General features: G+C 40.7%; 2 protein-coding genes across 3 annotated transcripts in view; one reads left to right on the forward strand and one right to left on the reverse strand.

Moving 5' to 3' along the window:
- Positions 1–611: 611 nt before the first annotated feature.
- SMIM15 (small integral membrane protein 15) lies at positions 612–3,332 on the forward strand. 2 transcript variants are annotated; one of them, XM_086479335.1, is made up of 3 exons: positions 612–624; positions 819–893; positions 1,531–3,332. In XM_086479335.1, the coding sequence occupies exon 3, from the start codon at positions 1,558–1,560 to the stop codon at positions 1,780–1,782; it is 225 nt and encodes a 74-aa protein (XP_086335461.1). In that variant the 5' UTR covers positions 612–624; positions 819–893; positions 1,531–1,557; the 3' UTR covers positions 1,783–3,332. The 2 variants fall into 2 exon arrangements, with proteins under 2 accessions (XP_086335461.1, XP_086335462.1); XM_086479336.1 differs by lacking the exons at positions 612–624; positions 819–893 and adding an exon at positions 1,306–1,357.
- A 604-nt stretch (positions 3,333–3,936) lies between these two features.
- NDUFAF2 (NADH:ubiquinone oxidoreductase complex assembly factor 2) overlaps positions 3,937–26,418 on the reverse strand; it is a 75,921-nt gene continuing 53,439 nt past the window's right edge. Inside the window, exons 3-4 of the mRNA XM_086479334.1 lie at positions 18,756–18,796; positions 3,937–4,452 (exon numbers count right to left, since the gene is read on the reverse strand). Coding sequence (XP_086335460.1) covers positions 4,201–4,452; positions 18,756–18,796 — 293 coding nt within the window. The 3' untranslated portion in view covers positions 3,937–4,200. The remainder of the gene's footprint in view (positions 4,453–18,755; positions 18,797–26,418) is intronic.

Raw genomic sequence — 26,418 nt, forward strand, 5'->3', positions numbered from 1 at the left:
CCGCCGGCGCGGGGCTGACGCGCCGCACCTTGCCGAGCGCCGCGGTCTGCCCCTGGCCGTGCCGCGCGCTCCCGCGGTGCTCCCACGGGACACGAAGCGGAGCCGCCGCGGCCCGGCGGCACCGTCGTGCGCGCGCGGCGCCAGGGCCCAGGCCCGCACCGGCCTGAGCGGGACACTGCCGGGCCGCCACCGGCGGGAGCTGCACGGCGCCACCAGCCCCGACGGGGCTGTTTTGCGACGTCAACAATCCACTCGGGCACCCCAGAAACTCCTTTTTCCCGGCTTTAGCTGTTTTTAACAAAGTGACGCGCGCCCCCGCCCCGCAGCAGCCCGGAAGCCTCCGGCGGCGCGCGGCCGGCACCCACCCACACGCGGAAGCGTCGCCAGGGCGGGGCGGGAAGGGGGGCGGGGCCCACCCGCGCCGACGTGTCGGTGCGCGGCGCTGCCCCGCCCCCGGAGTGACGTCAGGCGGCCGGCCGCGAAGGGGGTGGGCTGGGCGCCGGGCGGGGCCGCTCTAGCCATCCGCGGCGGGTGGACTCTGTTTCCTCGGCGCTCGGCCGGCATGGGCGGAGCGGGCGGTTCCTTCCTGTTTCCGCTCGGCCGAACGGCGCCCTCCGCAGCTCGGTACCGGGGGGGGGCGGCGGGAGGGGGGTGAGGGGAGGCGGGACGGTGCGGGTCCCCCCCCCCGCCCCGCGCCCCGGCGATGCCTTCCCGCCACCGCCATCCTTCGCCCCAGCCCGAGCGGCGCTACTTGTGCCGGGGCGGCTAGGGGCCGCGCCGGGCGCCTTCACCTCACGGCCTGTGTCTTCTCTCCGCAGGAACCTCGGCGCCACCCTTCCGTCGCTCGAGAGGCCCGGAGGGTGCCCGAGGCGGTGCTGGGCCTCACACCGCAGGTGAGGACAAGGCGCCGCGGCGGCCTCCGGGGCGCTGCCTTTGGGAGGGGGCGGGGGCAGCGCAAGGGCTGCGCGGGGGGTGCGGGGGGCGCCGGGGGTGCGGCCGCCTGGACCCTGCGCCGGGCCTCGGGCTCCGGGCCTCGCCAGCCGCCCGCTCTGGTGGTCTCCCCCTGGGCGCCTCTGCGCGGGCGGTCGCGCTCGGGCGCTGCCGCGCTGGCAGCCGGCGCCGCCTTCACGGCGGTTGGGACTCGCTGTCTGTTGCTCGCTGCCTGTTTAAAGCGCTGCCCCGGCTCCCTCGCCTCCCTAGTAAAACCTATGGAAAGATAAACCGGCTGGGCTCTCTTTCCTTCCAAAAAAGCAGAGACTTCACTTTTTTTTTTTTTCATGTGGCATTTCTTTTTTGGTAGTATCTGAAGCACTGCTGGACGAAATGGCTAATTGTTTTGTAGACACTGTGCTTTAAGGTAGGGTCAACACCTTGTATTACACCTTCCCGTACTATGCACTACTTTTATCTTCCAGCAGAAATGAACTTGCTCTTTAATAATGAAAGGCGATGACTTAAAATCGTAATTGCTGTGTATGTGTACTTTTGTGTTTCCGAGTACTCAGAAATCATTTTTTTATTATTCCGTAGGGCTTTCCTACTAGAAAAACAGAAAAAATGTTCGATATTAAGGCTTGGGCTGAATACATCGTGGAGTGGGCTGCAAAGGACCCATACGGCTTTCTTACTACAGTGATCTTGGCCCTTACACCATTGTTCGTAATCAGTGCAGCACTTTCATGGAAGCTTGCAAAAATGATTGAGGCCAGGGAGCGAGAGCAAAAGAAGAAACAGAAACGCCAAGAGAATATTGCAAAAGCCAAACGAACGAAGAAGGATTAAATGGGGGGAAAATAAGAGGCCTTCCTTGGGCAAAGAACCCACTTTTTAAATGAAACACTTGTACATTTTGTGTGGTAACTGTCCTTTGATACTTGATCCTGTTATTTCTTGAAGTATGAAATTTAATCCCTTTAATGTATTTTCTCTGCTGAGATGATTTGCGTTCAAGTGACACGTTAGAGTCATTTAATCTACTATTTGTGTTCTAGTGCAGGCTGCTTTTCTAAATTTGCATGTTAAATTAAAAAATAATCTGTTGGGTGGCTCTGGAGGTAGATATTTTTTTTTTTTTTCCCCCCTTAGCTGAGCTATGACTTAGCAAGTCTCTTAAAAGTGTCTGATTATGGGGAAAATGTGAATGGTAAACTGGATTACGGAAAGGCTGGTTTTGGTATACGTTCAGCAGAGCTGAAGCATACCTTAACTAACTTCTTCAAGGACAGTGGGTATAGCCCTGAGGTTCATTCAGCTGTGTGACCAGAGGGCCTGCAGTAGTGTCCTTGAAGTTGGGGCTTGTCTGAAAAAGAACCTACCTTATCTTTTCTTGTTTGCTGAACTACTCGCCAGCAACAGACTTTAAATTCAGCCCGAACTGTAGGAAGCTGATTGTTCTTAGTACCTTCATTGGTCCACTCGTGTTCTACAAAATACACTAGTATGTTGTTCGTTTTTTCCCTAATGATCACGTGAACATGCCACCTGTAACTAATTTGTTTCTGTCTTCAGAAACTTTTTATGCCTCAAAGAATAGCCATAAATGGGATGAGACCAAAGCCCCAGGTGGCCTCATGTTCTGTGTCCTAGGGACCTATAGCAGGTGGCTGTGGGAAAGTACAGGAGGAGGATGTGCACGCTGGTGACAGTAGCTCTTCCTGCTTGCTATGAACTTCTGGCTACTTTTGATTTGGGACCTTTTGAGTTTAGGTGGGATCTTTGTTCTCATGGCCCTTGAAACACTGCTGCCTTCCAGGCTCCAAAATGCTGACACACTGGAAAACATCCAAGTGGCATTTGTGTTGTAAATATGCCAGAATTATTTAACCTTAATTCCAATTCATGTTATTCTAACAAGTGATTAATTTTTCAAAGCCTAATTTTTATTAATAGTCTAGTTCTAAAAGCTTGTGGCAGTCATTAAGTTTTTAGAGTTAGCGTATCTCTAAACAGCAGCACGGAGTCGTCCTTCCTAGCAGCTAGTCCTTCATAATATTTAAAAATAAAACCTTAAAATAATACCATTATGCAAATGAGGAGACCTATAGAGCTGGCTGACACCAAGGGGGATTAGAAATGGAGAGTCTAACTGACATGACTTAAAGTAAACATGAAGTATTGTTGGTCCCCTTTCAATATTTTTGGTCAAAGCAAGCATCATTAGAATATGACATTTCAGCATTTTATAAATACATGGGGTTAAGTCTTCACATTTTGTATCAAGTGTTGTCAAATTGTATGTGTTCCACCTTTGATAGCTACATAGCTGAAAACCCATGGAAGAGAACTTATGAAGGATGCACTGCATAAATAAATTTGATACTTTTTTCAAAAAATTTTGTGGTCTTTATTTTGACTTGGAGTTCTCAAACATCATCTCTAGATACACAGAACGTGCAGATTATTTGCTTAAACTGTGGCCAAAGAGATCTAATCATTTAGGGAAGTCTCCACATACACCAGAAATAAAAAAACATTTGTTTTTTTTTAATATTAATGACAGTCACTTGTCCCAAACCCTGTGTTATTTTCCAGCAGCTTGACCAAGTGCTTCTAACCTCTGTTATAGTAGTTACATGTAGTTTAAGTTGGACCGATTCTATCCTGTGCTTACTGCTAGCTGCAAAACAAACATTATTCACATATGGTGATAGTTTTCTTAAATCTAAATTGCAAGAATGTCTCTAAGATGAAGTAAGTGTAGGGTCATAGTGATGCCTGTTAATGAAATCAGCTTTTCAATCCACTTGCCAGAGGAAAGCACCCTGGTACTGCCAAGGGAATTAACAAGCATTCTGAAGAGCTATCTTAAACTGATGACTAGGGCTGGGAAAATTGAAGCCTACTGATTAACTGAAATTTATTGCATCAAAAATTTTTTAATATGTACATCTTAAAGGAAAAACAATTTACAATTCTTTAAGAAAATTAAATTAGCTTGAAAACCTACCTATGATTTCAAGAGTAACTAATGAACAACGGTCAAAACCAAACTTTAACACATCCTGTTTTTCACTAAACCCAAACGTTTTACAGTAGTTTGAAACAATTAAGCTTATTTGAACGGTTCTGCAAAAGTAAATGAAACTGCTTCAATATTACTTAACTGCACACTTGCTTATATATAACAGCTGTTTATGTTGTCTGTTAAAATACTTATCCATTAGCAGTACCGGCATGTTAGAATAATTTATTTTTTATTTGTTAATGACTACTACCACTGCCTGGTGGCATCCAGGAGCCCGGCTGAAAAGTACTCGCAGTGCTGGTTGGATCTGGCGAAGGCTCTTTCCTTCCATAGTAAGGGGCAGATGCGTGGCCTTTAACGTGAGTATGAGCTGGTTCAGCAACAAGTCCCTCCTTGTATTCCTTGGCCTGAAGCAGCTTATCCTTTTCTAATACATCTTGGATTTTCAGTTTAATTTCTTCTCTATAATTTTCATTCTTAAGAATCTCCTAAGAACAGAGTAGAAAGATAAATTAGATAAATCAGAAATAAGTGCAAGACACAATATTTGAATAAAACATTTTAAACCAGTGGTTTTTTCTTAATTTTATAATGCAAATTTTCAGGTATGTAGTAAAATAAAATGTGGCAAAATTAATAGTTTTTTTACAACTGCAATTTCAGCCCTAGTTTAGAATGTTCTTGATGTTTTGATCAGTTTGTTGAAGCAAAACTGCTTGTGGTGTCCCAGTTTCACTATTCTATTGGATCAAAAAGGAAAAGAAATTTAATACAGTCATCAACAAATGTGAAAATGCATTATGTATGTTAACTATAGGTATCTACTACCAGGTGTATTAGCTAAAATAAATGTACTGCATTCATAACAGGTACAAAATCTTACCTACTGCCCCTGCATAGGTAAAAAAAAATTCAAATAAAAAGTCACCTAGTTTTAGCGGTTTACCTCCACCCCTGATGAAATGATTCACCTATTTGATGCCTGATCCCATTGCAAGGCCAAAAGGCCCACCCAGGATGTGTATTCAGAGAAGTTTCATACAGCTTGCTGATTCAACTTCATGAAGCTCTGTCCTGAAACTTGGCTGGGTACAGGTTAAAGGTAGAAATTCACTAATAAATATGACCTGAACAGGGGTTTGGCTGCTTCCACTGACAAATGCTGAGGCTATCAGTTGAACCAAGTACAATTACTGGTTTGTCCACAGGTATAACGGAAAACCAGCGGTTAGTAGACCTTGCCATCTTGTTCAGAGGAAAACACAAAGAACTCCCAAAGTAAACACAAAAATACTGAAGTTCATTTTTTTTCATCTGTTAGCCTATGTTTCCTGTCAGAAGGATGATTTGCAAATTCTGCTAACAAGACTTCTCTGCTTTTGTTAGGGCAGACAGTGAAGAGTATTAGAAACAAAAGCAGAAAACTGGTATGAATTTTTATAACACTTCAAACCTAAATACAAATTAACTGTAACCAACACCATGTAATTAGGAAGCTGTAATATCCACATTTAGACTGGGATACAGGAGGAAAAGACTGAACAGTTTCTCTAGATCACAATTGTATGGAAGAGCTAAGGAGAAACTAGACCAGTACACTTCTCTCTGGGCACAAGACCATGATATTATTTTAGGAATGGCATTATAATATATGTGGCATTGCCAAGAGGTGACATAGCAAGCAGGTGAACCTTTAAAAAGTCAGCATTTAAAGAACACCTTATCTTAGAGATATCATGAAAACTAACACCTTTTTCTTAGTCCTTAATTGCCTCTATACTTACATTCACAGATGCACAGAGCAGAAGTAAAACATTTCACGTATCTATATAGCATGAAAACACACAAGCAGCACACAACTGACTTTCCAAACTGAAGGGTATGGAGGACAATTCTCCCACACTCAAATAAAAATACTGCCAAGCTAACAAAGTCAAATTTTGAACAGTCAGTATAGCAAAACCCCATTATAACATCTCTCAATTCTGTCCTTGTTGACCACGCGCCTGTAAAAATCTACCATGACCTTACTGATTTCAAGGGGATTACTCCTATCGTCCTTGTACTACCCCACTACTAAGAAACAAGGTCATATACCTTTGTAATATCTGAAGACTGCATCATAGTCTGCTGAAACAGCATGAAATTATTTATTAAAATATGGATGTAATTCACTTACTGTGAACAGCTACTTACTAACTTCAAATCTTTTCCAGTGAATACTTTAACATAGTTATCTTAGGTAACAGCAGCTATAACTGAATTCCAAATGCTCCGAGTCCATTTTAAATGTTGACGTATAATTGCCATCTGGTTTTCAGACTCAAGTAAGGCTCTTTTAATCAGCTTTCACTGGCCAAAGTGTAGCTGTGATCTGGTAAAATAACCATGTTGATCTTGAAAAAAGCATGAGGAATGATCCTCATTAGCAAACACAAAAAAAAAAAAAACAACCAAAACCAAAACCCACCCTGAAATGTCTTGTTCAGAATCTTCTATGCAATCCACACCAGGACAAAAAATTTTGACATTCATAGTATCTGCACACGTCCATTTTATGTACTAAATTAATGCCACTAACATGTCCACTGAAATCTGGTTCCTGTGCTCAAACTAAACAAAATGTGAATCAAAATGTGAATCAGCAATCTTGTATCAATTGGCACATTAGAAAAATACGTGAGTTTTCTTAGCAAAACATCTTGTCCTTTGATACTGGCAAGTTTGTTCTGTGGAATTCTCTCACAGGCACCGAGATCTTCCTGTTTCTAACATCATCACCAGCAAACACTTCACTCTCAGTTCTCACTAGAAGGCATACTTCCCAGACACACCTCCTGGTTCAACAGGGCCTCCTATCACCCGCTGAACCGTGGTAGAGAAGCCAACATCCACTGGGCTCTTCTACCCACAACAAGTAGTCTGTAAATCTGTGTGGCACCATCAACTCACCTGCACACAGCTACATTCTCGTTTTGAGGCTCCATTGCTAGCCAGTCCTTTACTGTCTGATATACTGTCAACAGTGACTGGGAGCTAAAATCAGGGGGTGGGGCGGGGGGGTTGGTGGGGTTTTGTTTGTTTGTTTGTTGTTTTGTTTTGTTTTGGTTTTTTTTTAAATTACATTGGCAGGCTCAGAACATTCAGAACATCTCTGCTCCTCCAAGGTGAATTGAAGTATCTTACAAAATGGCTAGCTTCACTACAAACTGCTCCCCAAAACGCACCATTTAAGTTTTCTGCTGCAATCTAAGAACATGAATACGTAGTGTGCTCTGACCTTTAGGGGAAATACAAAATCATTCCATCCAACATAGAGAACATGGTATTTACTAAGTAACTGCAGTTTTCTAAGGGTTAGCTTGTTCTTCCAACACTCTCTTCATACGAATAAATGATATAAGCCCTTCGAACGTGTAGTTGACAGGAGGCCCATGGCATCTAAAAAGTATCAGAAATGCCCTTCATTGTTCTTATTAAAAGAGAAACTGAAGGATTTGGATTACGCTGCAAAACCAAAAAAAAAAACCCCACCAAAACCAAAAAAAAAACCAAACAAAACCCAAACGAAAAACGCCTGAAGACATCCAGCCATTTTATACCAGTTAAAATCCTTACATGTCGAAGTTCACCTTGAAATGCATTTGGAATAAGATACACATGATGTGGCAGGAACTAGGTCCATCTACATGTCCTACAGTTTACTTTTAGGTGGAACGTGAAAGAGGAAGCTCTACTCACTGCAGGTAATTACTTGTCCAGCTTTGGTGATTATTTTAAGTTCTCTAAGGTTTTTAATCCTTCTAATGAGCTGCGTGCCTTCCCTCCTTAGAAAGACAGGGTTTAAGAAAGTGACCTCTATGGTTTTCTTGAAGAACCTAACAATATTATTAAGGAAATGCCAAAGTGGCGCTATGTGGTGTTTGAGGCAGCTGCCTTTCATCCAGAAACTGACTACTTCTGCATATTCTGACATCTTAGTAGTGGTAACAGCTGCACAAACAAAATGAAAGATGGCCTACTCATGGGCGCCATGCAGCCCAAGGCATGTTGCCATCTTCCAAGTGCGCTGCTGCAAAAGGGATCAGGCTGTATTTCATGCAACTGGCACAAAATTTCCACTTTTCTTGCAAACTGGATTTTTGTTTAAAGCTCTCACTTAACTCTGGCAGCTGAAATGTATCATCAAGCATCCTCTGCTGTTTGGAAACTCTATTCACCTCTACTCCCTGGAAGGAGAAGCATCTAGAAGTTTGTCTCTAGTAAGAAGATTTTCAGTGCCTACCAGGCTGTACTGGAAGACCTGCTTTGTGGGCTGAAGTTTTGGAACGGAGCGTTCTTTCAACTCTTAAAGGATCTCATATTGTTGCTGCTTTCTCTTTTCTGAATAAACTAGTAGCCTTAGAGAATAAATAAAACCAGTTCCTCCTGGTAGGAAAACGTCATAAATACAAAAGAGGTTTCTCCAGACTTGCTTATTCTTTCCGCTGGGGTCATGCTCAGTAGCGACTAGCATCTACTGAACACTTTTTGCTAATCTCCACAGGCAAATGTCTGTACTTAACCCTTTCTATCCTGCAGCACCTCCTGAACACCTCAATCGGAGGAACTCTTCCCTCCCCTTCCTCTTCCTTACTGTTTCCTCCTCAGTCCACAAGCCAGCCATCAGTTATAACTCCACTTGCATCTCATGGAGCACTTTAAATCTTTTGAAGGCAAAGGGCAACCCAAACTTGTAAAAAAGTAGCTCTAAGGATGCAGGTGGTTAGACATACAGTACCAATGTAACAATGTCCAAGAGGGATTGTTTAAAGGTTATTTTAACAGGCTGGTGCTTGTTTTGGTTTTATTCTTTCCAGCTGATTTTCTAAAGACACTATACCCAAACCTATAAATACAAGGGGTTTATGTATTATTAATTTTGAGCAAGATGTCATATTCATTTGTATTTTGTATTAAATTAAAAATAAATAGCTTCTTTATGCTGTCTTGAAAACTATTCCAATCTCCTAAGCCATCTTAATTACACATGTTGGAATACTCATGATTTCTCTTGATTCGAATAGGGTTAGCCAACTACTGTTTGATGCCAGACTGAGAAACATGGACAGATTAGTGCTCTTTGTTTGAGCTGCACACACACTACATATTCATAGAATGCTTCCATTTTAGTGTTTAGTTTGAATATTTTATGTTTAATCATGAATGAACTTGAACTTTTAACTCTGTTAAAAATTCATATATACAAGTTAGCAAAAATTTAAAAAAAACGACAAATGGAAAGGAAAAAAATCTGGTTTGGAACAGTGTTTTAAAAATTGATTGTTATATGACAATATAACACGTCAGAATTTTTTCTTCACTGTCAAACTATCTTAAAGTCCACCAAAGTGTTACAAGTTAAGCAAATTCACCTGTTTTATAGTATCACCAAACTGGTTAACTAAACTCCATTTTCGAGTCTGACAAGTTAAATAGGCAAGACAAAATAATTGATATTGCATCACATTTCAAGAGTAGGAGGCAGAGAGAGGACTTCATCACTGGGAAGCACTAAATGTTCTGATCAGGGCAGGTCTTATTAACTCAGCAACTGAGCATGAGCTCAGCAGTGCCAGGCTGGGAATAAGAAATAATGTGGTAGATGAGGGCTGTGTCAGTGCATGGCAAAACCAAGAGGAGCAGTTTGAATTAAAAAGGCATATCTGGCTTTGCTAAAATACTTATTTAAATCAACACTGAGCTAACTGACTGCTAATTTTGTAAAGAACATACGTGCAAAATATCTTTGGTCAATCAACAATCAACTTTTGTCAAAGATTTGCTTTATTCAAGTTTAGTTTTTGAGCAAATCTCTGATCAGTTGTAGTTTTAAAATACAGACTGTTTTGTGCATTCAATGTGGTTTTTTAGAAGAACGCACGCTGCATAATACCAAAGTAAACTGATGTGAATGATCTTTGTTGGCTACATCACAATTTATGGCATCTCTCATTGTCTAGGCTTTGTAGAACAGCTTTTTTCACCTTTGAACATAGAATCATAGAACAATTTCGGTTGTAAGAGACCTTCAAGATCATCAAGTCCAACCTTTGTCCTAGCTCTATCAACTCCACCGAAGATCAGATAAATTATCCAAACAGATTACTAAACTAACATAGCTGCTGTTTTAGAACATTTTTCCTTGCAACCTGCAGCAACCCCTTAAACATAAGCAGATACAGAAACGGACCTCTAAAGGTACCACAGGTTTTTGAAACAGGAAACTCTGACTCCCTTTCTATTATAAGGGAATGGTAACTCCTTAAAGATCATCAGTTACAGTTCACTCTAGATGAAGGCTGTTTGTGCACTTTGGGTTCCTAATCCTATAAATGAGAGGTGCACTACAATAACAGCACAAAACTGGCAATTAAGTTTTAAAGCACTCCACAATTCAATATCTTGATTACAAATATATGTACAAATATACGCTTTGATGACAGTCCGATATTTAGTTTTAAATGCAGTGCTAACACCACATTTACTACCAAGCTAAATCAGTTAAATACTAATTCTAACTCACAGCGATATTTGTTTAAATCAAATCTAAAGAGAAGCAATGCTAACTATTACTAAATTACTATATTGCTACTTCTAAGCTACAGAATCTCTGGCATGAGCTGACATAGTCTGTACGGCACCACAGTGCAGCGCATATATGTTTGGCAAGCACATGTAACGCAAGGCAAAAGGAAGAGAAAAGGGAGACACTGGAATGTAAAGCATGTCGACAACACATGGAGTCAGTAGGGGTTTGTGCCTGAATCATTTTTACAATACTGCAAAGATTTTTGCACTGAACTACATGTATGTGCAAGATCACAGATGAAACTGTAGAAGCAGGAAAAACCACAAACTAGCCTGGCACCACTGCACTCTGCCCTGAATAAAGGGCAATGCATAGCGTTGATGCCCACAGAGCAAACAAGGAACTGTAGCTGTGACTCAGTCCCAGTTCGGTCCTTGCCTTTCCCTTACTCTACATATGACGTAATCTGTGCCAGCCCTTTTCCTGGTACAGTCTCCCGCCAGCCCCGTTCAGCTGTGCTGACACTGAATTAGGAGACTGAGCCAATGCTCCATGCACTCCCTCCCACATGGAGAGCAGCAGCAGCTCTCTCCCCTATAGCCTTGGGATCTGCAGCATAGGCAAACTAACAAGCAGCACCTATGTTTCAAACCTGAGGAGACAGTTAAAGTAAGAGGAAAAAACTCTAAAAGATGATGACTTCTTCAAGCTCCCTGTTTGGTTTTTTTTTTGAGTGACTTCTCTGATCATTCTTTTCTGTTTAGGCCTTTGTAGCCCAGCTCTTTACATTGTCAAATTTTACTGCTCTTTCACACTGAGTAATAATCCTCTCTGGAATCATGCACAATTTACTATGCAAAATGCTATTTAGTGCTACTCAAGTCATTTGAATCAAGACAATTTGATTGCCCCAAATTTTCAATCCTAGTTGTGATCCTGGACAATAATGACAGAAAATATTTTGCTGTTTACGCCTATCCTTTTTTAAAAGCATTTCCCAGAACTGTAAATCATATTCTGCAGCTTTTTGTGGCTTCAGGACTAGAATACTCATGTGCCGAGCCCTATTCTCTATGCAAGAATGTACAATCTCCATGTCAGAGTTCTCATTTTAAAACTTCTCAACTGAAGCATCTGAAAGGAGATAGAAGCAAAACTTAAAACATGCAATCCCAACAGTGTCAAAAAAAGACTTTTTCTAAACTGCATCCCATTCCAGTTGAAGGAACGTGAATTCTGTGTAAACTAATCTCCATGACTGAAGCTAGTTTTGATCATACCATCTCTCAGATAAATAATACTTATGATCAAATAAATGAGAAAAGTGGGTATGGATTGTGGCAAGCAGTTGGGGGAAGAGAAACAATCATTGAAACATTATGCTTATTGCAACTCAGAGAAGTACATTTTTCCTCCCTTGACAAGGAGGTTGTCAAAACAGATAATTATGGAAATGCTAGAAATAGTCTGAAAGAAGACAGGAGCTGTCACAAAAAGTTTCTTTTTTTAACATTTCACCTTCTATCCAACTGCGCAACTCAGAAGCCACTGTGTTTTATTACTGTGTAACAAGTACATAACGCATGAGAAAAGCAGTCATTTAGTGTGGATTCTATTTCAAATTATTTTCAGGCTCTTGACACTAATTAAAGCAACATGCAATTCTACTTTACTTCCCATGAAATATTAACACACATACACATGCATCAAAGCAACAGTGAGGCAGGTTTCAATTCAAACAGAATACTCGTGGCTATGCAGCCCTGTGTGCACTAGAGAGGAAGCAGTGTCTACCCTAACAGTACAGTGACTTCTAGTACAAAGATCTGTGCTCACAGAGCAGCGTTACTATAGGTGCACATCTGGCAACTGCAGGATATCCCATTGGCAGACTCAGAGATAAACCACATTTCTCTCTGTACCAGCTTTTCAGGCACTACCATGAGAACCTTCTCTGGTTTTTCCTCAGGCATTTTCTGGTGCCCCAAGATAATCTGTACCTCTATCTCTATCTCTATCTCCGTTCTATAGAAAAGGCCATAAAAAATGCCAAGTTACTTGGATACTCTTGAACCTCAGGACATCGACAATAACATGTAGCTAGCTACAAGGCCTGTTACGGGAAAGTATAGAGGGTAGATTTCTAACTGCATTCAGGTACCCATGTTACATACAGTACGATTCTTCAAAAGCCCCTATAAATCTGATGCCCTCTGAAATCAGAAATATGAAAGAAATAAAACAGAAGTTAGACACGGAAAGGCTTAAAAACTATAAATACTGTATGTCTGATATTTTTAAGGTTTGCGACATCCTTAAAGATATGACTCTTAGTTCCTTCCGGGCTTAGAAGCTGAAGACTCAAATGTGTCTTAGATACAAGATACCTAAACCAATTTTGGTATGACTCCCCCTATGTATGTGGGGGAAAACCTGTCTGTGTGTTACATACGCACTGATCGTATGAAGATGAGACAGACACAGAGGTAGATACTCCATTGAAGCAGGTACCATAACCATAGCTTACAAGATCTTAAGCATCCAGCCACTATCTCAATTAGGAGCTGCACCAACAGCAAACAACAATTTACTTCACAAGTATTTTTAATATTTTTACATAATGCTATCTCAAATTTTAAATAAAGCATTTTTTTTTCAAAGGGAGTGTCACCCAGAATAGAAACAGCAGATGTAGAATGCCACAAAGCTTGTGAATGCCATGCAAAGTTGCCTATCAACAAAGCGCTGAGAAGTCTCAAGAAGTTCTTAGTGGCAGAACTTTGCTTGAAATTCATTAACATTCATAATAAAAGTAAGACATACCAACAGTGGTCCTATAGGTGTTCTATTGTTTAATATCTCTTAAATTTAGGGAGTTCTGCCTTGATGATGGAATAGCAACATAAGGCCAAAAAGAGTCCTGAAGTGAAGGATTTTCCCCGCTGCCTCCCAAGACCATTTTTTCTTTCCTTTGCAACTGAGATGTGAAAAAGCCAAAACGTAGAGATGTCACGTTTTAAGTCAGGAATGAAATCTGCAGCCAGAAGTAAAACTTGGGAAGTAGGAATGTATGTGAGACAGCACGTTTACATTTACCTTATGCCTTTCTGAAAGTGGACTACGGCTCGAAGAAGGGAAGGGACTAATCTCTTAAAGAAATAATTTGCATGGATGGAACATCACTTCTATAAAACAACTGCTATAACCCATGACAACTTTTGTTAATATATTCCAAGAATATTAGTGCTTAGCAGGTAAACTAATTTGCACGTAAAGAGATAAATTATTAAATTTGCTTCCACAAAATAGCTTTTCATTACCAATATTTTAATATTTGTAGCCTTTAAAACATTTTCATTAATTTAAAACTGTAAGCCGCCTAGACAAGGACGGATTTCCTCTTTGCCCAAAAACATGCTACATCGTTACATAGAAACATCTAGTTTCCTACATACGTAATAAAGAAATGTAATAGTTTACTTAGTTATTCATCACTTGTTAGATTGGTTAAAATATAAATTACAGAGGCACAGGAATAACGGTAATGGCAAATTTTCCCCAACCAGCCATATATGACCACACAGAATACATATAAAGGGACAGATGACAGAATGCTATAGTAATGCAGAAATATACTGTGTTGGGTTTGCTGCCTGGCAGGGTTTTGGTAGTGGGGGAGAGGGCTACAGAGGTGGCTCCTGTAAGAGGCTTCGAGAAGCTCCCCCGGCTCCAATTTCAGACCCGCCCTCTGGGCAAGGCCAGGCCAATCAACGCCTCTTCGAATAACTATTTAAGAGTGGAAAAAGGGTGAATTCTTCGTTTGTGAGTCTTTCTCTGTGAGGAGAGTAGGGGGATGGGAGAGAGCCAGCCCTCCGGACCCCCGGGTCAGTGAGGCAGGAGAGGGGGAGCTGTGCCGGAGCAGAGGTTCCCCTGCGGCCCATAGCGGGGGGGTGGCGGCTGAGCCCCTGCAGCCCCTGGAGCCCCGCGGTGGCCCAGAGGTCGTCCTGCAGCCCGCGGAGGGCCCCGGGCCGGAGGGGCAGGGCCCGGGCCCGGAGCAGCCGCGGCTCCGAGGCAGCCCGCGCTGGAGCCGCCCGTCGGTGGGAGGGCGGCAGCCCCGGGAGGGACCCGCCCCGGGGGGTTCTGGGGAGCTGCGGCCCCGCGGGAAGGACGCCCGTTGGGGCGCTGGGTGGAGGGCTGTCTGCCGGGAGAGGGACCCCGCGGTGGGGCCGGGGAGGGCTGCGAGGGCCCCTCTGCCTGAGGGGGAAGGAGCCGCGGAGACACCTTGTGCCGGCCGGGCTGTGACCCCCATTCCCTGCCCCTGCGCTGCTGGGGGGGAAGAGGGAGCAGAGCTGAGCCCGGGAACACCGGAGGGGGGGTTGGGAGGGGGGAGGTGGGTTGTATTTCAGACCTGGTTGTATCTCTCATTCTCCTTGGTGGTGGTGGTTGTTTGTATTAAAAGTGTGTTGTTATCCCCAAGTCGAGTCTGTCTTTTGCCCGTGGCCATAACTGGTGAGTGAGCCCTCCCTGTCCTTTGTCTCGACCCTCAAGCCCTTTTGGTTGAATCTTCTCCCCCCCATCCCTCAGGGGACAGGGTAGGGGTGAGCGAGCAACTGCGTGGGGCTTTGTTGCCAGCTAGACAGGCTCAAACCACGACATACACATATGCAAGCTCAAATTCTCACCTGTTATAAAGCAGTGTGTGTATATGTAAGTGTATACACACATACACTGGGTGCAGACATGATACAAAATTCTTCATCATGATGGACTCCCCAATTACCATAGGGACAGTGTACATTTAAGTGCAAGATAAGAAACAACTTGACCTGCATTCATTTGCAAAGCTATCACCCTCATCATAACAGTGTTGAGACTTGGCTTATTTCAAGCTGTAATAAAATCAAAAGGCAAACAGCTGTTTCCAGTATCCCAAAGCTGTCTTTTAAACCCCAAAGCTTCCAACCACTAACATGCCTTACATTACTGGTCAGATCAGAAATAACCAAGGCAATGAGCAGCATTCTTGGGTTGTGACTAGCTCAGTACACAGTAGTCTAAGTGACTTCCTCCAGAAATGGGGGAAAAGTGGTGGGGGCACAGGGAGGAAAGAAACCATTAAGTATGTGAAACACTTAACACTGAACAAGTTGTCTGGTGAAGACACTGGAGTATTCTTCCATTAAAAAAAAAAAAAAAATAAAGAAAAAGAGATGTAAAGCCATTTCTTCTGTGAGAAAACGACAGCTTTATAATGGAAACAAAAAAGATCAGTTAGGTGTTCATCGAAGAAAGAATGGCCTGAACCCAGAACGTTATGAAGTCTCAAGAATATTGTCAACAGACTTAGCTGGTGTCATGACCCAGCAACCTTGACCAGTGTAAGGAAGGACAAGGCACATTCATTCTCACCTAAGTGACTGACACATCATGATGATTATGAATGACATTTTCCTGGCCTACAGTATTTACCAAACCATTGGTTCCCAAAATTCACCATCAATGCTACCCCTAAGATCAGCAAGATTCAGCTGATTCGTGAAGCTGTATCTCTGCAATATTTTCAACTGAAGTCTTATCATGGAGCTCATCATGAGACCTGATAGTCTGAGCAGTTTGGCAATCTCTGTCATCCATAGCTGAGAGGTGAACAAAATAGAAGTTTGACAAATATATAAAAAAAACCAAACACAAAATACTAAAAGGGGGATGGTAGGCAAACAGAGCAGAGAAGGGAAGAGAAATTTTAGTAAAGTTTAACATATATAGTTTGATATTACAAAGGGAAAAAAAAGATGATGGACAAAGAACACGAAAAAAAGGAAAACCATCAAAAAAAAAAGGTACTACAGATCTTAAAGACAGAACACAGACACAGCTCCAGAAACCTGTGCTTTAGGAACTGTAATGCTTTTTTGTGGTGTTACAACACAATGTTGACAGTAAAATGTCATTAAAGAAAAAATACAAAATTTGTGGGCTTTGCATCCTTTTCCAGAAATAGTCTAGCCTCATGAGAAATATGTGAAAGAACAAGGAGATTTGTTATACGGGGTTTCAACATGAAATATGGTCACAAATATTCCCTTGTTCTGAGGCTGTCAAACAGCAGTTTACCATACCAGCATTATTGTCAAAAAGAGAATATAATACAGCATATCAGCCAGTAAAGTTTATGCTAAAACACTAAAGCAAATCAGTCCTACAAATAGGAACCAAACAGAATTCTATATGTGCTTCACTAGTATAATTATATTTATAATGGTATTGTGATACAAGGGTTTGTGGTGAATCAGAAGAAAAGTGGATCATACATATCACCCTACACTAATGCAGAACATAAAAAATCAGGCCACACTATCACTTATTTAAAATGTGGCTGCAGCATTATTTTCAAAATATAAGCAAGAATTTTTAACACACTTATATTTGAATTACCTTTTCTTATACAGGAAAAAGAAAATTTAGAGATTACTTGAATTAAAAGATAACTAGTTTTTAAATTCCTGGTATACCAGTTCTGTTCTGATAAGGTCAATGCACAGCCCTGCAGGTAAATACCTAGCTGTTAAATTATTTTTCTATTACCTCATGAAACTGAATATGAAAGCACTCCTGTAACTCTTGGGTGACCCACTACACCCAATAATCTCTCATTCTCCATAAACTGCTTTTTCTGGAAGGTAAAATATTTAGAACACTATTGATCCACAGTTCTCTCACCTGTGGAGACTCCTTTCTCCCTATTTTGAAACAGAACCAACATCTCCAGTGCCAGGAGGAGCTTTATAGCACCAATTCCAAACCCAAGCGTGCCCGCATTCTCTAAAGCAGGTTTATCTTAGCACAATTGTCATGGCAGTCTGGCTTATGGAAATGGTAGAACAAAAGACATGCAACACCCTCCATCTTCACATATCACATGGGGTGGCAATTTCAACAATAAAGGTTGTATGTATACAGTCAGTATGACCCAGAGCTCCTCAAAAAGAGATCAGTCCAAGCTTAGACAGAACAACTACTGTAGTACCACTTCTGCACAAGTAACAAGGATGAGGAGGGAGGAGGAAAAAAAAAAATTAAACATTTTTAAACAATCACACTTACGACTTCCCTGAATGTTAAAACAAATAAAAGTGTGTTCATTTGCTTTAAGCCCTAAAAAGCTTTGAGGATAAATTTAACTTAAACTTCTTCCATTCATGGGTCTATTATAGCCCTTATTATCTCTACAACCTCAGTGGCAAGTGCAAAACACAGGCAGACAGAATTAGTTGAAAGCTGTAAGTTGTGTGGGAGCTCATTTCAATGAGCTACGGCTTGTAAACATCAGCTGACGAACTTCCCCAGGTCATCTTAACCCACAGGCAGAGAGAACAACTTTTCACAAACCAGTATATTCCAGAAGATCTCAGTAACCAAATCTTTGGCTAGAGCATGCCAACATAGCTGCACTGAATTCAACATGGTTATTCCTACTGATGCCAGTAAAGCATCTGCCTCTGTGAGAGTCAGTTTGAATCTTCTGTAGTAAACCATGCCTCGTCTACTCACTCATTCCTAGCTGGTGCTTAGCTGTAATACAAATCCAGGGCAAGTGATGTATGTGCATGCGTCTGTATGCACAGATCAACAGTCAAACTTGTTCCACTCTTTACAAACTCATCGGCATGAAAGGCTGTGGGCTATTTCCATGCTTCATTCCATTAGAAACCACTTAGAGCAAAACTCATGGCTGCAACTCCCTCATCTCATTAGCATTGTAAAATGTTAGTGCCACTTGTTTTCCTGCACTGATGAATGCTCCGGCAACTGGATTTGAAATCTGCATTTTAATGTTAACTACCATGAAAAAACCCATTGCTTTAATACATAGAAGACCTATTTTAAAAATTCGTAGCTGTAATTTCAAAATTCATTTAATTAAAGAAACTCTTGAATGGCCATCATCATCTTAAAGAATCTACATAGATTGTCTTAAACAATGCACACAGATCTAAGTAACAGCTAAAGAACATTGGAGATTATAGCTCCATTTGTTTTTCTTTCTCCTAAGTGTTACATATCTAGTCTGTGCATAATTTCATCAATTAGGCAAGCAATATACTAAATTCTCCCCCACAAGTGACAATTTACAGGACAGATGAGTCCACTATAAATTAATTACTGGAGTTTAATTACAATAATTGAAAATTTAAAGACATTTAACATTATCTCTCTCACCTCAATGGTAGGTGGATCTTTTCTTTTTTTTCTTATCCATGCTGCAAAAGAAATGAAAAAATCAAATGGATTATTTCAAAGAACACAGGCAGTATAAAAACCCAAATTAATGATGAATTAGTAACAGAAAGCAGATGTTTACACAAAAAATTACAAGAGAATTTGCCACAACCTGGCAAGCCCAAAATATAAAGACCCAAGATGTTATTTCCCATGTTAATACTCTCAGTCTTCATGGAAAGAAGGAGTATGAGGGGGAATCACCTCTGCGATGAGAGCTTGGGCACAGTTTATATACCACCCAGGCTGCCAAAACATGGCTTAAAAAGCAGGGCTTGTGGCCCAGGCCTGTTGTTGAGCTTGCTATACAGAGCGGAGCTTCACCCTGAGAAAATTACAAGATGACTGCTGAAAAGTATGAAAAGCTTTAGACCACTCTGGAGAAAAAAGGATTCCTATATATGCCTCAGCCATTGTTAAAGCCAAAAACCTATTTATGCTAGTGCCAACTAGAATTCCTTTACAGGGAAGCGAGACACAGCCCCACACCTGACTGAGGGGCAGCAGAGCCCTGACTGCACCATGTCCTACATCTGTGTGGGATTGCCCACTGCATCAGAGGGGAAGGCTCCCTCCATTTCAGTCCATTCATGCTGGAAAAGACAGCAGATGAATGAAAGCAGTGGCAACGAAAACCATTCTGTGGCTCTGGTTTTCCATGATGGACCCAAATCAGTAGACTTATGCCCACTCCTATTGCAAACACTGACAGCTATCGTGGGACTGACTGGAGGTAGCAGTCCAAAGGGACTCCATTGCAGACACAGAAGCAGCACTGTCAGGTCTTGCTTCATTCAGTCGATGAATTATTAGGGATAGCTCAAACTATTACAGGCATTTTTTAGACAAATTACCTGACTGTGGGCAAGGCAATATCCATTGCTCTTTAAAAGTATCACTACTGTAGCATTTTTTCATGCCTTTTCAGTCCACACAATTGATAGGCACTGGGTTGTATATTTTGCAGACATTTGTCTTTTCTGCTCATATTTTTCAAACAAATGAGTAGCAGAATGCAAGTGGCCAGTAATGAACAGAAGGACGAACATAAGGAAAGCCAGTTCCAAGTGCTGAGACATGGCAAAATGTTCTTTTGTGTGTCTGTTTGGATAGTTAAGACTTTTGTTACCATGACTGAAAAATAAAGCACAAATGATATTTTTGTTGTCACTCAATCAAATTCCTGTACTGATCTGTAGCTGTCTATAAGGTTTCAGAAATGCTTTAAGAAGGAACTACCCCAAATTTTAATTTTCTAATACATCTCTGCTGTATTTTGAGGGGAACTAGGGAATGAGTCAGACAGCAAGTCCAAAACACTAAAAGCTGCACAGAGTCAGGCCACAAAGATGATCGGGGAGGGGGCTGGTGCACCTCCCCTGTGACGACAGGCTGAGAGAGTTGGGGTTGTTCAGCCTGGAGAAGAGAAGGCTCCGCGGAGACCTTCTAGTGGCCTTCCAGTATTTCAAGGGGGCTACAGGAAAGATGGGGAGGGACTCTTGATCAGGGAGTGTAGTGATAGGACAAGAGGTAATGGTTTCAAACTGAAGGAGAATGGATTTAGATTAGATATTGGGAAGAAGTTATTTACTGTGAGGGTGGTAAGACACTGGAACAGGTTGCCTAAGGAAGCTGTTGATGCTCAATCCCTGGAAGTGTTCAAGGCCAGGCTGGATGGGGCTTTGGGCAACCTGGTCTGGTAGAAGGTGTCCCTGCCCATGGCAGAGGGGATGGAACTAGATGGTCTTTGAGGTCTCTTCCAACCCAAACCATTCTATGACTTTATGATATGATAAAGTGACCTCACTACTGAGAATGAAACTACATGTAGGGTGAAACACTAACACCACTCTACCTCAGCAACATTATGAAACTGGTTTTAGGAGGAATAGCTTCCAATTAACATAAGAATGAAATTAAGGAAGGCAAAATAGCATTACATAGCTCAGAATTTAGCCATGATTGCAAGGCCAACAGCCTTAACTTAAGGTTAATGGTAAAATACCTGTAATGATATGAACCAAGGTATTACTTTAGGTGCCTGCCTATCAGATGACACTTTCTGGAGACATGTTCTTTTAAATACCATTTTCAAACATCTTTCCTTAAAAGCAGTCCCTGACAGCTCTTCTCAAAGGTCTTTTGGTACTAACAAAGATTAGACACAAATTTGCCATTGTGGGGCAGCTTCTGAGCACTGAACAGTCAACATCACCTTTTCTGCAAAAGTCTTATGTTAGTGGAAAGAAAAACAGCCCATTAAGATAATCCAAAATAGAACTAAATGACTTTCTATTAAACCTATTGAACTAGAAAACATTTTGCATGCACCTGTAGCACCTTCAAACATTAAAATTTTATGAAGATTTCCAAACAAAAAATCTGGCAAGATCAGAGAATAAATTGGCATGACAGAGACTGGCACTTCTCAGCTGGCAGCCTTGCAGACACTCTTTGTAAAAGGACCAACGATGCTATTAGAGAAAATCATAGCACATAAGCCTTTCCTCCTGACAGAAGTCATCTTTGTCCATACTTAGCACCAGTTCCAACATCATCCAGAAAAGCACAAAAGTGGTAGAGATATTGGGTGTAGTGAAGTATGTATACTAGGCACCAACCAGTAAAAGATACAGCTGCAGAAAAAAGAGGAAAAGTAGTAGTTTAAAATGTTTCACAAAAAATTAAGTGTTAAACCTTCAAAATGTAAAGGATTACTTTCAACAAAGTATCACCTTCTGCCTTGCCATGCCTTGCTTCTGTCACATGGAAGAATAGTACTACTGGTTTCAATTCCACAGCTCTCAGTACCTAAAAATGGCTTTTTTTTTTTTTTTTAACTACCCATATTTTATTAAAATCAGCTGCATTTTAACTTCAACTGATTCTAATTAGTGACTCTTAAAGAAAAATTCTTAAAATTTGAAATACTACAAAAATAAGCTGCAGTTAGAAACTACTGCTGAAAAATAACGGTTACAACGGATTTTCTTTCAAGAGCAGATGGGACTTTTAGGCAGATTTTTGATTAATGATTTTCAGATGAATGGAATACTTCTATTAAAAGATTTTATCATTAATTATCTGCCTCAGTTTAACAAGCCACAGACAGAACAGAGAAGGGTAACACAATAACACGTGTGCTATGAACAGAAGCTGTGAAGCAAGGAGCATTACACAACACGTTTTCATTCATTAATAGATCTCAATTAGTACCAACACTCAAAAGCAACAAAAGAATCCTTAATTTAGGAAGATTTCTCATATCAAACATTCCATTATCAGACTTTATCTATTTAAATACATAACTAATGCACACAGTTATAACATTGTGCTATTTTTTTCTGCAGCTACAACAAGCATCTGAATGTTTGGTTATACAGGAGCTATCAACCTTCCTTCTTTCTAATAAATGTCAGGACTACAAATCTTTTTCAGTTTAACCCTAAATAAAACTTGCAGACACAAAGGTTGGATTCTGTTTTCCAAATGACTACAGGTAAATTTATTTTAAATCTCTAATGAGCTGTATTAGAAAATAATTATTTAATGAAAGATTCCTTCACTGCTATGTAGCTGAGGGAGAAATACAGTAACAAGATTTACTAAAATCTCTTTATAGCCGTAAGATGAAGTTAGTTAGCTTTAATATATAATGTTCCCTCTGCGCAAATCAATTTCTGAAACATTCTACATAAAGCACAGTTCAAGATACATTACAAGATCAAAAGCAAAGAAAACATCATCTGAATTGAGTATATTTTAGTATATTGTACTTTATAGTCTGATAGTTTTATCAATCTTTCAAAAGCAATACATTTTTCTAATAATTCACCTGACCACTCCTTAGTCTTTGGGAAGAAGAATGGGAGGACTCTAATATATCTAATCCCCATCAGTTTTCCAGTGGTTCTCTTTCAGACAGAAAATTTTAAAAGCCTTTCAAATTTTTTTTTTCTCAGTTATCAACAATATTTTGAGTATCCAACATAAAGTTTAAAAAAAAACATTAATACCTCATATTCAGGCACAAGAGAAATTAACTGTATCAATTAAAGGAAGAATTAATGTATACAAAACCATAACCAGTTATTTACTACTGACTTAGCACTAATTTTAACAAAATTCAAGTAAATGGTTATCTTGAAATTACAAGATTTTGCATTCTCTTTGAAAAATATAATCCGTGTATACAATTTAGCAGTGGAAAAACTCTCCCACCTTTCTTTGCGCTCTCCATTACACTTTTAGTCAATGCAGATTTAAATTACTGAACAGATTTATATCACAGTTAAATATTTATTGATGGAAACAAAGCAGGTAGGTGCTTCATTATATATTATTTGACACCATATGCACACATGCATATATTAATTAAAAAGTGTCCAGTCATACTTATAGCTAGAAAAAGATTTCCACATGAACACTCCTGTCCCATATGCTAACAAAACAAAATGTCCTCACTATTGTCAGCCAAGATGTTTTAAACCTAGTAAAGCAGAGACAGTAACATGTGTAATGAGTGCATCAAAATATGTTTCCCTGCCCCCCAAGCTTTGGCAAAATGAATCATTGCCTCCATTTCAAACTAATTGTGCTGCTGCTTCTGGATGGCACTCCCTGCATTCTGTACTCATTTTAATACTACTTTTATCTAAAAGGAATTTTGCAAGATAGCTGGACATTTCCTACCTTGAGACCCTTGCATTCTTTCATCAGCACTCATTTGCATTCTTATTAGTATGCATGAGATTTTCATTGAACTTTAAGACTCCTACCAGCACATAACACACTGTAATGAGCGTAAAAGTGAGCATGCAAATTAAGACTCCCATTAATCACTAAATGTTACCAGGAAAGAAAAAAATAAAAAAGAAAAGACTAGGAGTAGATGGGCAATAAAATGCTGCATGAAGGATGCTATCTTGTGAATCTCTATGGGTATGTAAAATTACTGATGTCCTCTCAGGAGCACTATTGACACATCCCAAGGAGGTAAATTATATATTCTACAGTAGATGAACATTCAGAACTGACATTACAGAAAGGTTATCTGTTGTGTGCATCCATATTGTGCGTAGGGAAAAGAAGTATGCACTCCCACCTTCCAGTAAAATATAAGAGGCTTCACCTAAACAAAAACAGGTAATATTTGTACTGTGTGTATGGATTACCTTCTAAATTCAAAACTACAGTGCAAACGGAACGACATTTTTCAATTTTTAAAATTAAAATCAACTTAATTTTCTATGTACAAATAGCTAGGATTAATGATACCACAAAGGATTATGATTCTATTCTTTTAATATTGAGCATGTTTCAGTTTTACAAAAGCGTTAATGGACATCCAGAACTTTTGTAAAATTCACAGGTTAAGAATTTATGAAACTGAGTCCTGTGGAGCACTTAAAACTAACATCTTCAAGAGAAAAATTCCAGGCAAAGCATTCAGGAGTAAGTCCTCGGGCCTATAATCAGTAAACTCTCAGGACAAATACACAGACATCCTCTCCGGAGTCTGAGAAACAGCTTGCACAGACTGAGTCTGTAATCAGGATGATTGGTTTATCTACTTGCTTTATAGCTTTCTACTTGGTCTCAGTTACCTTATTACATGTTTATAACTTGATAAAGACAGCACCAAAATCAGCCCCTTAGTTTACCATCTGTCCAGGCTGAATGTCTTAGATACACAATGAGATTTAACTCTGACCCGCTTCAAATTTCACTACAGCCTGCTCCCAGTCCTTAAACAATCCCTTGTCCCTAGTTTTGTGCAAGTTCTCCTCGGACAGCACATGCCCTTCAGTATTTCCAGGGACAGTACTTTTATTCATTTTGGTCACAAGGGGCTTCTTTTCTAGTCACACAGTGCGACTAGATGGGAAAGGAGAGGGAAAGGGTGCTAGGATGACTGCTTTTAAATCAGGTGGCCATTAAGGTTTATTCACAAGTGAAAAAACTGATTTCTGGCAGAACAAAGACAGCACAGGTGAAAGCAGCTCTCTGTAGATCCCAAGAAAAAGGAGAGGAAAGAAGACAACAGAAACTTTAGCACAGTCCTTAAAGTGAAAAGCCTGAGAACACTAGGCAAGGAGACTGCTATTGCTGAACCAGCCAAAATTGAAGGGGAGAGGCCACAGATGTCAAAGTGCATACACAGGATTTGGAGAGAAGGCCCCTGGAGATGTAAGCTGTGCCCAGAAGAAAGGATTTAGAACACTAAAAATCCACAAAATTTCCAAGAGTAAAGAGAAAACAGAAGCAAGAAATAGTATACAGCCTTCTAACCTTATGTTCATCTTTTACTGTCAGAGAAAACAGTAAGCATTTTAGAAATCTTTCTGCAAAGTCTCAGACTATTTGCTGGAATGATCAGCATGCATGACAGCATGAATTATAAAGTGAACACCCACAAAAAGAATGTATTGGGAAATTTTCAAGAGTCTGGGCAGAAGATACAGAGTGCAAGTTCAGCACAGGTCTTGTGGGCCTGGGAAACTTCTAGACCAACCTTAAAGACGAAAAAATAGGGACAGAATTGTAACAAGCCTTTCAGCAAAGTGTGTCTCAAAACCTTGTATTAAACTGGCTTCTGTAGTATTATTTGAACTCCCTACTCTTTCTATTCTTTCCCATTTCTTCCTGATTGAGAATTTTTCATTTTACAAGAGGCAGCAAAGAAGCAGTGATGAACTGAACTTCAGAGCATCTCATATCCCTAATTCACATAACCCCAATATATAACAAAGGCACAATAGTTCCTTGAACAGCCTCTATACCCACAGCAGAAGTACCACTTTTTAAAATTAATGTCATACTTTCACAAAACTGTTTGCAATTTGTAAATTGGCACTGGACAAGAAAAAATACAGGTTAGCCTTTTTTGTGGCATTCCCATACTTTATCTGTCAGAAACATGCACTACACACCCATTCTGCTTAAGGAACGCACATGGGAAAAAAAGATGCATGTTATCTTTTCTTTCTATTTCTAGAGAAATTCAGAACTTAGAAGGAAAAGACTGCTACCTAACAGCATACTGTAAGTTCTTCTTTTCTCTGTGAATTCTTTCTATTTAATGCTGAGAAAATCACAAAGAAAAAAAAAAAACAAACCCAAAGATGAGGAAGTTAAGTGCTAAAAGTGTAACTGCAGCTCATAAAAATGGAACAGGCCAACTGTCTTGTCCTCTTTAAAATTAACCTGATGCCTCAACTTGCAAAAGCGCATCACAGGTCTGGCAGCGGCATCGTTTTAGGTAAGTCCATACTGCAGAGTACCTGACCCTTGACTCCAAGGTACCTGGACTGGTGCTTGCCAAAATCATCCTTCCAAACAGCTGTACTCTCCCATGCACCACCCTGTCAAGCGATATGGATTTGTGCTAAGGTTTCTGAAGAGAGATACAGTGCAGGCCTATTAGTGCTACACCAATTCTGGCAGTCCTAAGGAACAGGTTCATATAGCAACCTGGTTGAATCAGTCTAAGAAAGAGCTAATCACCCTTTGTGAAAGGGTGGTTAGCCTACACCCATCTAGGGGAGTCTGACTGTCCATGTTGTTTCCTGTTAATTCCAGCCAAGTGCAGGTAGAGACTATT

The sequence above is a fragment of the Leptosomus discolor genome, chromosome Z (assembly GCF_034619465.1).
Source record: "Leptosomus discolor isolate bLepDis1 chromosome Z, bLepDis1.hap2, whole genome shotgun sequence".
Classification (NCBI taxonomy): Eukaryota; Metazoa; Chordata; class Aves; order Leptosomiformes; family Leptosomidae; genus Leptosomus; species Leptosomus discolor.